Source organism: Erpetoichthys calabaricus, chromosome 11 (genome assembly GCF_900747795.2).
Source record: "Erpetoichthys calabaricus chromosome 11, fErpCal1.3, whole genome shotgun sequence".
NCBI lineage: Eukaryota > Metazoa > Chordata > Cladistia > Polypteriformes > Polypteridae > Erpetoichthys > Erpetoichthys calabaricus.
In genome coordinates this window covers 42,772,552-42,788,804 of record NC_041404.2, presented here as the reverse complement: position 1 = coordinate 42,788,804, position 16,253 = coordinate 42,772,552, and the positions used below count along the sequence as shown (strand labels likewise).

Below are 16,253 nucleotides of genomic sequence, written 5' to 3'. Positions count from 1 at the left end.
TCGAGGAAATGAAAAGTTTTACATTCACAGTTGTAGCTAAAGACTCCGGAATGCCTTCGCTCAGCAGCAATGTGACTGTTAACGTATTTATTCTGGATGAAAATGACAATCCCCCAGTGGTCGTGTTTCCTTCGACATTGAATGGAACGGCAGTTGTACAAGAGACTATTCCAAGAAACGTAAAAGCGAGCTATTTAGTCACAAGGATCCGAGCTTATGATGCCGATGTCGGATATAACGCATGGCTTTCTTTTTCTCTGGAGGAGGCTACTGATTCCTCACTTTTCAGTGTGGGACGCCATACCGGAGACGTTAGGACTCGTCGGACAATGACTGAGTCTGATGCCACAGTACAGAAGATCACTATATTGGTTAAAGACAGCGGAAGCATTTCTTTCTCTGCTTCTGCAACAGTAATTGTGACTGCTGCTGAAAATACCGAAGCGCATGCGTTGTCTGAAGTTAAATATAGCCCCAGAGAAGATGAACAAGACAATAGCATGACATTTTACTTGATTATCATTTTGAGCTCTGTGTCCTGTTTATTTATCTTTACTATCATCGCTTTGATTGCTTTCCAATGTCACAGAGCACATCGCAATTTTTTACATAAAAACTATTTAGGCGACGTCAACTACGCAGAAGTGAGTGACTCGCTTTTTCATAGTCATCAGTACCAGACTGCCGAAAAACGATTCGTGTTTGTTGAACCAGGAATGAATAAAGATTCGGTGGTGGGGAGCAATGCAAACACTCTCGTAATCTCTGATGGTGGAGTTAAAATCGCACAAATGGTAAGTGATCGTTATGAAATGTTTAATTTTTAATGATTTCTTCTTCGTCATCTTGTTCTTTATTATTTTTTGTTTATACTGTGCTGTATTTATAAATCCCTACAATTATAACTCTTTCTGATTATATTTATATATATAATATATATATTTTTATATATAATATATATATATATATATATAATATATAATTATAATTTAATACCCTTTAATGCTGTGCGAACACATGCACTGCTTATCTGGCACCGTTAAAAGCTGACTATCAGCACTATCAGAAAATCTTCTTTTAGTCTTCCTTTTGTTGAATGATTTGTTACAGTATGCACGATAGGTAATTGTAACACGTTAGGAATAAGATGGTTGACTTTTTCAAAAAAATATAATTTATAGTCACTCACTAAACAACCTTAAATGTCAGTCCTGCAGCAGACAGACTGAAGCTCCTGAAGCCTGACCCTGAATGTCAATAAAGCACAGGAGATCACTGACAAGTACACAAAAGCCATGTCACCCATCTTGCTCTCTCTATCAATGATTTCACAACAGCACAACATTGCTAGGTGTGCACCTTCTCCTTAGTCCAAAAAGCACAGAAGTGATTGTCCTTCCAGCCACACATGAGAAGGACTTGCTTATATAGACAGTATGTTGTCTTATCGGGCTGTAGCAGCTCAGACCACATTTACCTATAACTGAGAAAATCATTGCAGTGTCTATCCCTACCACGTAGGGACTCAACAGGAAACACTACCAAAACAGGTGCACCAAAATTACCAATGAGACCACACTCATGTAAAGCTTTTATCCCACAAGCCTTTAGACTCATAAATGATGATCAGTCTGATAATACTTTGGTTGTCTCTTAATACAAACTTTAGAATAAGCTGATGGTTCTCTTGCCTCATGTTGTTATTCTACTTGTTATTATTAATATATGTTGTCTCTTTATTGTTAAACTTAATTGGGCTGGGTGACAAACTTTAGCTTTGCTGTGCACTGCTGTGTTTATAGTTTCAAATCAAATAATCTAAACTTTGAACCTTGAAAATCACCAGTTTAGCGTAGAGCATCTAACCTTATATTCATTATCTGCCATACCAACTCATTTTGCATGACTATGCTAGTAGCTTTTTCGTTGTGAATCTTTTCCATTTATTTTAATTAATTTAACAGAGCTTTTAACATTGCACATTTTTTTCAATAAGCTGTTTTAGTGGATTTTAAAAAGGTGGAATTTTATAATATTTGTAAAGCTCACTGGATGCAGTCTGAGTTGGACCAGTTTCACAGTTGTTTTGGATTGCATGTCTGAAAGGCACTTAAAAATTTTTGTCCAAAATGATGTTAGTTTGGTGCAGGCCCAGAACATGTGACCCAGTGAGGCAGGAGCTTGGTTGCAGCGTTCGCAGGTTGGATCCTGCCCTGGAAACATTTTGGACAGTTTTAAGTGAGACAGATGAGCTCGATATATAATTTTTAGTTGAATAATTCTATGCTTTGCGTATTTAGAACTCGAGTGAATTCTTTGCTTTGCTACCTTCCACTCCTTTTCTGATATATTGATTAAGAGATCTTCTTCCCAATGTCCTTTTGGATCTTTGAAAGGTAGGGACTCTAATAAGATTTTATATATTGCGGAAATAGTGTTTAATTCCTCGAAATTGAGCAGTACTTTTTTCAGCATTGTGGAGGGTGCAAGGTGGGGGAAATCGGGCAATTTCTGTTTAACAAAATTTCTAATTTGAAGATAGTAAAAGAAATGTGTAGCTGGGAGGTTGAATTTTGAACGTAATTGTTCAAAAGATGCTAATATGTTGTCTATATAAAGATCTCTGAGCATTTTAATCCCAAAACTTTTCCAGGTATTAAAAACTGGATATACTTGCGAAGGTTGAAAGAGGTGGTTCTCTTGCAGAGGTGCCACTGATAAAAGATTTTCCATCTTAAAATGTTTTCTAATTTGGTTCCATATTCTGAGTGAGTAAAGCACAATTGGGTTATTAGTATATTTGCGATAACTTGCATATATTGGAAAGCAGAGCAAGGAGTATAAAGAAGTACTACAGGATTTTACTTCTATTGCGGACCAAGCCTATGTATGTTCATTTATTTGTGTCCAGGTTTTTATGGCTTGTAAGTTTGCTGCCCAGTAATAAAACTGAAAATTAGGTAAAGGCATGCCACCTTCTGCCTGAGGTCTCTGTAGGGTCGCTCTTCGGATACGTGGGTGTTTTGAGTTCCAAATGAATGAGGTTATTGTTGAATCTAACTGTTTAAAAAACAACTTTTAAAAGGAGTTGAGAAACTGTTACAGAATTGTTTATAGTACTAATGCTGTTTATTGTCATCTGCTGTTGAATTGTCTTCATTTTAGAAAAAGCAGCATAGTGTTTGTTTATGCAACTATTATTATATTTATTATTAATCCTCTTTGTGCCAAGAGGTGCATTATGCATCTATGATTTGCCTCCCTCTGGTCGTGTCTTGAGCTATGTGTTCTGCTTCACCCCATGTTAGATCCATCTTCTTCAGGTCATTTGTTACAGTTCACTGTTTTAGGCCAGTCTTGTTGGCACTTTCCTGAGTGGCATCCACTTTTAAATGTATGGTTCTGGTCCATTCTGAGGACATAGCCAAACCATCTTATGCTTCATCGTTTAATGTCCAGCACCACACTCTGGCTCATAGTTTTCTTGTAAAAGTCTTCATTTCAGATCTTCTCGAGCAAGAAGATACAACCGATCTTCCTGAGACATACATTGTGGAAGACGTGAATCTTATTAATGCAACGAATGTTTTATATGGTGTCATTTTTAGGAAGTCTTAATTTCCTCCTCCTTCTGTCTTCAAACATGAGTCCTACTCAGTACTGTATAATGTCCCAAGTCACTCATCATTCATCACTAATCACTTTTCACTTGTCATTCATTACTTATGCATCCATATATTTATTTATTTATTTGTTTGTTTGTTTGTTTGTTTGTTTTATTACAATTTGCTTCTACAACAGAATCTTTAATAAATGGTTGTTTTTCTTGTAAGTGTATATACAAGATCAATTTCAAATACTTTGATTAATCGCAAAGGCTTAAAATTAGTAGAAGATGAACAATTTTTCTACGATAATACCATTTGTCAAGGAAAAGATTTGAAAGAATGATCAGTGCATATATTAGAAAATGGCTGGGAGATCCCAGATGCCTAAGTACAAATGCCTTGTATGGCAAGGGACTCTTGGTGTTACTAATACCCAGCTTGGTGGAGGAATTCAAGTACGCAAAAGCAAGATTGCACAAAAGATGTTATAATAAGAAAGACCAAAATTTTAATTCAAACAACACAAATGGGACCCACTTATGGTGCTATTGCAGCTTCTCAAGGAAAACAAGGTCAGTGGTTAATTTGGGAATGCCTGGAGAAGAAGAGGCTAAAGTGGAGGAAATTGTGTGAGATGGAGTCAGATAGGGTAAGGATCCTTATTGGAGCTATTATGATGTGTTCCCATCTCCAAAAAATCTAATGGTGTGGACAGGGGCTGACCAATTTATGCATTGTATGCAGGGACTGCTTTATTTCAATATATCTTATCCAGCTGTAAGGTTAGTTTGAGCCAAAGAAGATACACATGAGGCACAATAAAGTGTTGTCATGTGTTGCTGCAGCAGTAGAAGAAGAAAGAAAGGGAGTAAATTCAGGAAAGGAGGTAAAAGAGATTAAGCAAGTATTTGTTAAAGAGGGTGAGAACAATGGCCCAATTAGTGTAATTAAACAACTAGGGGGTCATTTAAGTGTAACAAATGATTGGGAGCTGAGTTTAGATCTTAATACAAGATTAGTTGTACCAAACAGGATAATTCCAAGTAGGTTGGGGCCAGATATGGTGTTTTGGTCATAAAATAAATGTACAGTATAGCATACTTTGTTGAATTAATGGTGCCGTGGTAAGGATATGTTGAAGAAGCACATTAGAGGAAGAATGAAAAATATGCTGATTTGGCAGCTGACACCACCTGGACAGGTTGGACTGTGCATGTGGGGACAATTGAAATAAGCTGCTGCTGAACTGTAGCCGAACCAGTAACACCACTGTTAATAGAAATTGTTTTTACAATGAAGCAAATTAGGCACGTGGTTAAAAAACTGTTTAGTGTTGGGGAGGAAGCAAGTTAGTGGATATGGTTAAGGCGACATAATACAGAGTGAAGATAAGACGGCTACATTTTTTATTTTATGCAGAGGTATGATTTTATTTGTGTTATAAAAGTATTTCAAAATTGGTGTGCTTTATACTATTTTTGTTTTAGTGCTTTTAATGGTACTTTTAATTTTATACATTAGTACATTTTTATTGCACAAATGTCACTGTGCTATGGACAGGGTGTGTAGATTGAAAGTTTAGGATTTTTAAGATGTTAATAATATTTTATGGAAGTTTAGATGGGATAGATAAGACTGAGTGGTTTTAATTAGGTGATTTAGGTAAAAAAATTCAAAGCCTGTCTAGCACTTCTCCAATTTGAGTTCCTCAGAGGTTCTTGAGATATGCTTGGAGTTTGAAACTATTTTGTCCAACTCTGAATGGAGTTTAACTCTGAGGTTGCCAGAATGGTACCATACAGGGTAGAATTGGTGTTTCATCAGGTTAATAATTATTTATTGATAGAGGTATTTTCATAATTTATTTATTTATATTTTTACCAGGTTTAGACATAATAAAGGGGGTGTGTTTAGAAGTTTCTGAGCCTCAGTCATCAGGAAAGGAGAGGGGTGTGTGTGAGACTACTGAAACCTTCTCAGCATTGTGGGCCTTAAAAGCATTGAAACACTATCTGAGAGAGGGGGACCCACCTGGTGACATCGGTGATTCTCCTAGGTGACTGTTATTTAGCCAAATTGCAATAATAATGTAGCATAATGTATTGCAAAATGAAAGTACAGCACTGTAAATTTGGGAAAGTTGGGAGAACATCCTGTGAGTCAGCTGTCCAGTGCAATGAACTATGTATATGAAAATAAACAGCAACTCCATTCATGAGGAAAAGGGTATATCTGTTCATCTGGGTTATATGTGTGCATTTGTTTTTTCTGGCAAATATGAAAACATCTGTGGAAAACACAAAATGTACCATCTTGTGGTGAGTTGTTGATAGGAAAAATTACATTTTTTGAAATTACAAGAGCAATTTAAATAAGATTCCAAATATTGTAAGTATTAGCAATATTTAAATGAATGTATTTTATTTGGATTTTTTGTGTGTATGTGTACTTACAGTATGTATATGTGTGTGTATACAGTACTACAAAAGTTTTAGGCAGGTGTGAAAAAATGCTGTAAACAAAGAATGCTTTCAAAAATGGAAGTGTTAATCATTTATTTTCATCAATCAACAAAATGCAGTGAATGAACAAAAGACAAAATCTAAATCAAATCAATATTTGGTGTGACCACCCTTTGCCTTCAAAACAGCATTAATTTTTCTAGATACACTTGCACACAGTTTTTGAAGGAACTCGGCTGGTAGGTTGTTCCAAACATCTTGGAGAACTAACCACAGATCTTCTGTGGATGTTGGCTTCCTCACATCCTTCTGTCTCTTCATGTAATCCCAGACACACTCGATGATGTTGAGATCAGGTCTCTGTGGAGGCCATACCATCACTTCCAGGACTTCTTGTTCTTCTTTACACTGAAGATAGTTCTAAATGACTTTGGCTGTATGTTTGGGGTCGTTGTCCTGCTGCAGAATAAATTTTGGGCCAATAATACGCCTCCCTGATGGTATTGCATGATGGATAAGTATCTGCCTGTACTTCTCAGCATTGAGAACACCATTAATCCTGACCAACTCCATTTGCAGAAATGCCGCCCCAAACATTCAAGGAACCTCCACCATGCTTCACTGTTGCCTGCAGACACTCATTATTATACCGCTCTCCAGCCCTTCGATGAACAAACTGTCTTCTGCTACAGCCAAATATTTTCACTCATCAGTCCAGAGCACCTGCTGCCATTTTTCTGCACCCCAGTTCCTATGTTTTTGTGCATACTTAAGTCGCTTGGCCTTGTTTCCACATCAGAGGTATGGCTTTTTGGCTGCAACTCTTCCATGAAGACCACTTCTGGCCAGACTTCTCCGGACAGTAGATGGGTGTACCTGGGTCCCACTGGTTTCTGCCAGTTCTGAGCTGATGGCACTGCTGGACATCTTCCGATTTCGAAGGGTAATAAGCTTAATGTGTCTTTCATCTGCTGCACTAAGTTTCCTTGGCCAACCACTGCGTCTACGATCCTCAACGTTGCCCGTTTCTTTGTGCTTCTTCAAAAGAGCTTGAACAGCACATCTTGAAACCCCAGTCTGCTTTGAAATCTTTGTCTGGGAGAGACCTTGCTGATGCAGTAGAACTACCTTGTATCTTGTTGCTGTGCTCAATCTTGCCATGACATGAAACTGTCTTCCACAACCTCACCTTGGTAGCAGAGTTTGGCTGTTCCTCACCCAGTTTTTAGCCTCCTACACAGCTGTTTCTGTTTCAGTTAATGACTGTGTTTCAACCTACATGTGACATTGATGATCATTAGCACCTGTTTGGTAGAATTGGTTGATCAGACACCTGACTAGAATCCTACAAAATCCCTGACTTTGTGCAAGTGTACCTATAAGAATTGATGCTGGTTTGAAGGCAAAAGGTAGGAACACGAAATATTGATTTGATTTAGATTTTTCTTTTGTTCGCTCACTTTGCATTTTGTAAATTGATAACAGTAAACAATCATTATTTATATTTCTGAAAGCAATCTTTGTTTACAGCATTTTTTCACACCTGCCTAAAACTTTTGCACAGTACTGTATATACAGTATATATATACAGTACGTATATGAATATATATGTATGTGTATATGTATATTTATGTGTGCAGTTTTTTAAATAATTGTGTTATTTCTTGCTTTAAAGATGTTTGACATGACATTTTGTAGCATTTTGGTTTTAACACTTGCAAAGACATGTTAAAGTCCTTTGCTTCATCAATTCTTTAGTAGTGCTGTATATGTACAGCTATATAACATGCAGTCTTAGAAATGGCATGATTACAGGAAGATTTTCTTCATTTAAATTTACTAATTCTTTCTATCACGATAAACATACTAAACCTAGGCAAGTGATTTTGAAATGAGTCCTAATTATTTGTGTAGAGGGCAATTTCCTGAAGTAGTTATGCGTGTTCAGGGTATTTAAAGATTATTATTCAAAATTTTGAAAATAATGTGGCAAGCTTTAACAGCAATTACGTCCTTCCTCTTCTTTAGAAGTAAGCGAAAAATACCAAAGGATGAACAGAGTTGCTCTGTATAAAATTTCAACAGTGAGCTTCTAAGTATAACTCCCATGTCACTCGCAGGAGCTGTCCAGCATTAGTTATTTGAAACAAGAAGCCAAGCCATCGTTCACATTCCAAAATGCAAACTTAAAATGTAAATTAAGCCGCACTTTACAAACTTGTATATTTCAAATACAATGCACATTTTAAATTATTTAAATACTGGCTTTTTTTTACTTGTATTTGATTTTATCCTATAAATATATATATGAAAATATTTTTGCTATCAATTTGTTGCAAAGAAAGTAATCTAATTTGCAACTTTTAGTTTTTTTTAATATTTTATTAATTTTATTAAAATAAAATAACATTCCACATGCAAGTCAAGTTTAACAAAACTAGGTTCGAAAGAAATCATCCCCGACCCATGAGAAAGAGACCTAGGCCAACAGAGTAAAACTTTAATAATAGTAAACATATGTAAATAAATAAATGAATCAAAATAAATAGAATAAAAAAGAGGGGAGAGAATCTGCTTCCTCAATTTAAATTCATATTTTAAAATGTTATTGATTACAACCTGCAGGCCCAATGAGGCTGGAACTTGATTGCAATGTTCACAGGTTGGATCTTGCCCCGGTAACATTTTGGACAATTTTAAATGAGACAGATGTGCTCAATTTATAATTTTGTGTTGAATTTTTGCTTTGCACATATGGAGCTCGAGTCAATTCTGCACATTGCTGCCTTCCACTCCTTTTCTGAGATGTTGAGTTAGAGATCCTTTTCCCACTGTACTCTCAGATCTTTGACAGGGAGAGACTTTAAAATGTTTTTATATATTACAGAAATGCTATCTGAGGACTCAAGACTGATCAATACTTTTTGATAATTAGAGATAGGTTAGAGGTGAGGGAAATTGGCCAGGTTTTGTTTAACTAAATTTCTAATTTGAAGGAAGTGAAAGAAATGTGTTTCTGGAAAGTTAAATTTGGAGTGTAATTTTTTGTAACATGCGAAGATGTTGTCTATGTAAAAATCTCTCAGTGATTTAATGCTAAACTTTTAGTTTTAACCTTCAAATGCTTTCAATGATTTTTTTTTTGTGATTAGTAGAACATGATGTTTATGTGGTGAGTCAGAAACCTCATAACAAATAAAGAACATTTTAAATGTCCAAATCCATTTTGAGAAATGCTTTGAGAAGTTCATTGGATGTAAGTTTTGAAGACAGAAAACTGTCACATAGGCTCCAGCCCATCGCTGGAAACACTCACTCACACACACACACACACACACACACACACACACACACACCTGCAAAGAACCAATTTAAATCAAACAGCCTTACACTCACAAAGTGAACATACAATTAGGCAATGATTTTACTTTGGGATAACAATGTCTTCAACTGGAACACCCATTTTAAATGGGTTCATTTAAAATTTGTGACTTTTAAATCAAAATATTTAGCAAAGAGATTATAGATTCCATATTAGAGATTCAATCATTATGTTTTTGACACATAGCTATATTTTTTACTTTATCTGTTTTGTTCTTTCCTCATGTAAATGGATATTAAAGTGCTTGCTTATTGATTCACACTTTAAAATTATGCATGGTTTTTGCCTTTGTTCACATTTGCCGATTGCATTTAATTTTATTTATTTTAATTTTAATTCTATCTTGGCATATCTACTAAAAGTACCACTACATCTCATAAAAATATATCAATCTGATAAAATATTTCCCAAAACATATGATATTAATGTGAGTAGTTTTCAATGGTTCGTTGTTTACCATGAGCAGAATATTACCTTATGATTATATAACATATGCGAGTGTATGATGTCAAAACTTACACTTGAGACTTTAAAGGTATGAGCGCAAAAACAATTTTGTTCCAGGTTCACAATTTCCTTTTGCCACATTTGTATGTGTGAATCACCTCAAAAACAGGCAAATACGTCAGAAGATAAACATCCAAGATGACTTGTTTTGTTTTGTTTTGAAATTCTAGCTTTACTCACATCAGAAAAGTGAAGAAAGCTCATCACAACTATTGTCTATAATTGTGTTTTCTTTGAAGAAACTCAATTTCTGGCTACATCCATACTAGTATGTTTTCATTTATAAAATTGTGTTTTGAGATGAAAATGGTATCTGTTCATGTTTGAATTTTTACATTATTAACAAAAGTATGTTCTTCCACATTAACATGAATGAAAGAAAGCTTACTGTATATGACGTAAATGTCCACCTATGCTGTACAGGCCTGAATCAGCAGACAAATTCATAAAGGGATGATAATGCCAACAGCCACAGGATTTACTGCAATCTGAAAACTGAAGCAGCTTATACATTATTTACCTTTTACACATGTATACAGCATTAGATACATACAGGTAACAAGTACCTAGGAAAGCAACTCATCTACAGTATGTTCACCATTTTGGAAAATGGTTTTCTTCCATGAAAAGCGGACTAATCAGGGAATGAGACATTATACAGGATGCGATTAGAGAAGGCCTGCTTAATAACTACAAACAAGTCCAAGTACAATTAGAGTCTGTGTTTTAGAATTCTTCATTTTCACCTGTCCACATTTCAGCACTGAGTCAGTGATTTCTAAAGATTATGGATATGGAGAGCATTTTCTAAAGGTTCCATTTTCAAGGATGAACAAAACTAAGGTAGTGTGGATTGAATATGAAAATGGAAACCGATATTTGACTTTTTAAAAGATAAAATAGTGGTGTGGAACTAACGTTAGTGTCATTAAACAAATTTCAACACCATCCATGTCTTCATGTACTGATTAGAAGTTTCTTAGGGAATAACTGATTCTCATTGACAAGTGATTTATGTTACTCTGTGAACATTTCTCATATAGCTACATTACATTTCTGCAGATGTGGTAACTTACTTTAGCAATGGCAGCCTTACTTCATTTTTGAGATTTAATTATCAATTATGGAATGGCATACATTTAATTTTTTTTAGAATCGCTATTAATTTATGCAGAAAATTTATACTAGCTTTCATTTAATTAAACATAACCATTTTGGGCAGCACAGTGGTGCAGTGGTAGCGCTGCTGCCTTGCAGACCTGAGTTCACTTCCCGGGTCCTCCCTGCATGGAGTTTGCACGTTCTTGTCGTGTCTGCGTGGGTTTCCTCCGGTTGCACCGTTTTCTTCCCACAGTGCAAAGACATGCGGATTAGGTGGATTGGCAATCCTACATTGTCCCTATGTGTGCTTGGTGTGCGTGTGTGTGTGCCCTGCGGTGGGCTGGTACCCTGCCTGGGGTTTGTTTCCTGCCTTGCACCCTGTGTTTGCTTGGATTGGCTCCGGCAGACCCTTGTGACCCTGTAGTTAGGATATAGTGCGTTGTATAATGGATAGATGGATGGATAACCATTTTGAGACAACTACAAATGTAAGAAAATACTTTTCTCTTATTATACATTATTCAAACAAACTGTTTTCATAGTGCTATCTGATCTTATGCGTCTCAGATGCTAACTAATTTAGACCACTAATAATATATAAAATTTTTGTGTTCTCATAGACCAAATACTTAAGCATAAATAACAGCACTGGGCACCTGATCATTGTACTTCAAGTGCAACATAAAGAAACAAACCTTTATGGACAAGCTTTAACCATATCACTTTGGAAAATGGGTAATGTTTCGATAAACTGTTTCTCTGAACAAAAATGTTTTAGATTCTGTTTTTGGGGATTACTTTATGAAAGTAAAATTTCCAATGTGACACAAATGTTGGTGTGTATATATTCAGTGATAATTTTTTTTAGATTATCTGTGTGATTTAATGTATAGCTCTTGATATGAATTCACATGAGAATTTTTGCCATTGTTTAATTACCTAAGAACAACCTCAGAAAATTTTACTGACAAAATCAGCATATGACTATTAATCCTCTCATATCAAAATATTATTCCCATGTAGTTGCTGTTTACATATCAAAAGTAGGTAATATAAAGGAGACTCTGGCATTAGCCACCTAAACACAATCTATATGTTATCTAAAGGCACACAAAATAAAATAATAATTTAATTCAGAGTGCATAGTATTGCACTGTTAACTGGTGTTTTTTTTTTTTCCTTTCATGCTTTCATCATGAAACTCTTCTACCTCTAGCTGTATGTCTTCAGATTATTTATTTTCTCTGAGTAAAAAATCACCTTTATATTTTCAATTATATATATATATATATATATATATATATATATATATATATATATATATATTATATATATTATTTGAAAACTCAGTAGTAAATTATAGTCAATGGCAAGAGGTGATTTTGATCAAAGGAAAGACTAATGTATTTTTGACAATAGAACTTAGCAGACGTTAATTGATTTAAATGAAAATCTACAGTTGCAAACAATTACTGTAGAAGCAGGATGAAGACCCACACAGTTTCTCAAATCATATAGGATAGATAATTAGTACACTATTGACAATGCATTATGCACATCAAACTAACAATATCATCATGTCTTTTTCTTCATACAATTCATTTTTGAATGATCATATTTCAATATAGTGTACGGCCTTGTATCAGACTCTTCCGTCTATTTAAAAGGTCAGTGGGTACAAATGAGGAACCAACCATGAATGTTATCACAGGACATAACAACCCACAAACCCGTATATTCTCAAAATCTCGCCATTTTAGCAGTGCTAATCAACATTACTAGCAAGTTCTGAAGGAGGAAAACAAGTCTCCAAAGGAAAGTCAGGCAGGAAAAAAATATGGTAATCTCTACAGATATTTGGACTGGAATTTAAATCCGGAATTATTGTTGTTGTTGTTGCTCTTCTTCTTCTTAATAATAATAATAATAATATTTTTATTATTTTTATTTTTATTATTTTTATTATTGCTGTTCTTTGTAATGACTTTATGAATAGGCTTAATTCTATTCAGTAAATATGGTAGAAGAGGTAATTGCAGTGCCTCATTTTAACACACGGTGTCACTGCCTTCTAGCTTTACAACAATTTCAAGCAACTAAAAAAAAAAGATTAAGCCCTTCCCTTATTTTCCGTCAATATCTTTCAGAAATCTGTTCAAGAAAACAACATACGATATCTGTGCTTTTAGTGGCTAACTGGACACGCTTTACTTTATGAGAAATTTCACAAATTCGGCAGATTGCGGATTTATGTGGCGTGAATGACTGAGAATCATGAAACAGGTTTTTTTTTGTTTGTTTTTAATATGCTAACAATGAGGGGATTGCGTGGCTTCAGACAGACTGCGCTTTTTTCTGCACTCGTTTTCTGCTTTTGGAAATACTCATTTGCCTATCTTCGCTATTCTGTTCCGGAGGAGTCAGCATCAGGGACGATTATCGGGAACATTATAAAGGATTTGGGACTGGATGTTAAAAATATTGAAGGCCGAGGTTTTCGTGTCATTTCTGGACTGAAGGAGCAGCTGCTGCAGGTAAATCACAAAACCGGAGTCCTTTTTGTAAATGAAATCATCGACAGAGAAATGTTATGCGACAGGGACAAACCTTGTTTCTTAAACGTTAAGATTATTATAGAAAATCCTTTGGAAATACATCAAGCTGAAATTGAAATTACAGATATAAACGATAATTCACCGGCCTTTAGCGGCAAGAGCAAAAGCCTGGAGATTTCAGAATCCACTCCAGTCGGCTCTCGTTTCACGTTAGAGGGGGCCGTTGATCCCGATTTTGGGGTGAATTCCTTAAAATCCTATCAGCTCAGTCAAAACGACAATTTCATTCTTCAGGTAAAAGAAGGAAGTAAAATGAATAAAATCCCAGTTTTAGTTTTACAGAAATCATTAGATAGAGAATTGAAGCCAAAGTATAATCTTTTCGTAACGGCCTTTGATGGAGGGAATCCTCCACGTTCTGGAATCATGAATATTACAGTAATGGTGGGGGATTTTAATGACAATGCCCCAGTTTTTACCGAGGAAATGTACTCTGTAACACTGGAGGAAAATGTTCCTGTAGGGACACTTGTCATACAGATAAACGCTTCAGATTTGGACGAAGGCAGTAATGGGGAAATCTTTTACTCTTTTGATGAATCTGTTCAAAATATAGTAGAGAAATTGTTTGAGTTGGATGCGTATACTGGTGAAATAAGAATTAAAGGTGTGATAGATTTCGAGGAGAGAGAACTTTATGAGATTGAAGTAAAAGCTACAGATAGAGGATTTATACCATTGAGCAGTCCCTGCACTGTGTTAATTAAAATTAAAGACATGAACGATAACGCACCCGTCATAGAAATAACATCACTAACGAGTTCTATAACAGAAGATGTAAAACCAGGTACAGTAGTTGGACTAATCAGTATTACGGATTTGGATTCTGGTGTAAATTCTAAAATAGCATGTGCCAACCCAAATAACTTGCCTTTTGAGTTGAAGCAGTCATTTCAAGAAAACCTGTTTTCTTTGGTAACAAAATCACATTTGGACCGGGAGTCTTCACCTCAATATAACATAACAATTACTGCCAAGGATTTCGGGACTCCTTCTTTGTCGTCTTATAAAACTGTTGTTGTTAACGTGTTAGATGTAAATGATAACAATCCTAGATTTTTACAAAATCCTTATGTTTTCTATATCTTGGAAAATAACACTCCCGGAGACTCGATTTTGTCAGTTAGTGCAGTAGACGAGGACACGAATGACAATGCTCTTATCACTTACTATCTACGCGAAAGTGAAGCAGTGGAGAAGTCTGTGGTGCCTTTTCTGAGTATCAATTCTAATAATGGACAAGTGTTTAGTTTTACAACTTTTGACTTCGAGGAACTGAAAAGTTTTACATTCATTGTTGTAGCTAAAGACTCCGGAATGCCTTCGCTCAGCAGCAATGTGACTGTTAACGTTTTTATTTTGGATGCAAATGACAATCCCCCAGTGGTCTTGTTTCCTTCGACATTGAATGGAACGGCAGTTTGTACAAGAGACTATTCCAAGAAACGTAAAAGCGGGCTATTTAGTCACAAGGATCCGAGCCTATGATGCCGATATCGGATATAACGCCTGGCTTTCTTTTTCTCTTGAGGAGGCTACTGATTCCTCACTTTTCAGTGTGGGACGACATACCGGAGACGTTAGGACTCGTCGGACAATAACCGAGTCTGATATTACAGTACAGAAGATCACTATATTGGTTAAAGACAGCGGAAGCATTTCTTTCTCTGCTTCTGCAACAGTAATCGTGACTGCTGCTGAAAATACCGAAGCGCATGCGTTGTCTGAAGTTTAAATATAGCCCCAGAGAAGATGAACAAGACAATAACATGACATTTTACTTGATTATCATTTTGAGCTCTGTGTCCTGTTTTATTTATCTTTACTATCATCGCTTTGATTGCTTTCCAATGTCACAGAGCACATCGCAATTTTTTACATAAAAACTATTTAGGCCGACGTCAACTACGCAGAAAGTGAGTGACTCGCTTTTTCATAGTCATCAGTACCAGACTGCCGAAAAACGATTCGTGTTTTGTTGAACCAGGAATGAATAAAGATTCGGTGGTGGGGAGCAATGCAAACACTCTCGTAATCTCTGATGGTGGAGTTAAAATTGCACAAATGGTAAGTGATCGTTATGAAATGTTTAATTTTTAATGATTTCTTCTTCGTCGTCTTGTTCTTTATTATTTTTTTTGTTTTATACTGTGCTTTATTTTATAAATCCCTACAATTATAACTCTTTCTGATTATATATATTATAATTTAATAACATTTCATGCTGTGCGAACACATGCACTGCTTATTTGGCACCGTTAAAAGCTGACTATCAGCACTATCAGAAAATGTTCTTTTTCTCTTTCCTTTTGTTGAATGATTTGTTACAGTATGCACAATAGGTAATTGTAACATATTAGGAATAAGATGGTTGACTTTTTCAAAAAACTTAATTTATAGTCAGTGATTCTTTCTTGGGACATGCCACTCACTAAACAGCCTTAAATTGTCAGTCCTGCAGCAGACAGACTGAAGCTCCTGAAGCCTGACCCTGAATGTCAATAAAGCACAGGAGATCACTGACAAGTACAGAAAAGCCATGTCACCCATCTTCCTCTCTCTATCAATGATTTCACAA

At 35.6% G+C, this 16,253-nt stretch overlaps 2 protein-coding genes across 37 annotated transcripts in view; both read left to right on the top strand.

Annotated features, from left to right (window-relative positions):
* LOC114660357 (protocadherin alpha-C2-like) overlaps positions 1-16,253 on the top strand; it is a 480,950-nt gene that overhangs the window by 280,141 nt on the left and 184,556 nt on the right. For 4 of the 36 annotated variants that reach the window (XM_051934068.1, XM_051934052.1, XM_051934053.1 and 1 more), the window contains exon 1: positions 13,361-13,594. The exons of the other annotated variants lie outside the window; for them this stretch is intronic. In XM_051934068.1, coding sequence (XP_051790028.1) covers positions 13,367-13,594 — 228 coding nt within the window. In that variant the 5' untranslated portion in view covers positions 13,361-13,366. Of the gene's footprint in view, positions 1-13,360; positions 13,595-16,253 lie in introns of those variants that run through there. 36 annotated transcript variants of the gene reach the window in all.
* Positions 13,601-15,399, top strand: LOC127529667 (protocadherin alpha-4-like). Its single transcript, XM_051934083.1, has one exon. The coding sequence runs from the start codon at positions 13,646-13,648 to the stop codon at positions 15,161-15,163; it is 1,518 nt and encodes a 505-aa protein (XP_051790043.1). The 5' UTR covers positions 13,601-13,645; the 3' UTR covers positions 15,164-15,399.

Bases quoted from the DNA above. Each gene is read 5' to 3' on its own strand.
- LOC127529667 (XM_051934083.1), top strand. From the start codon at position 13,646: ATGTTATGCGACAGGGACAAACCTTGTTTCTTAAACGTTAAGATTATT.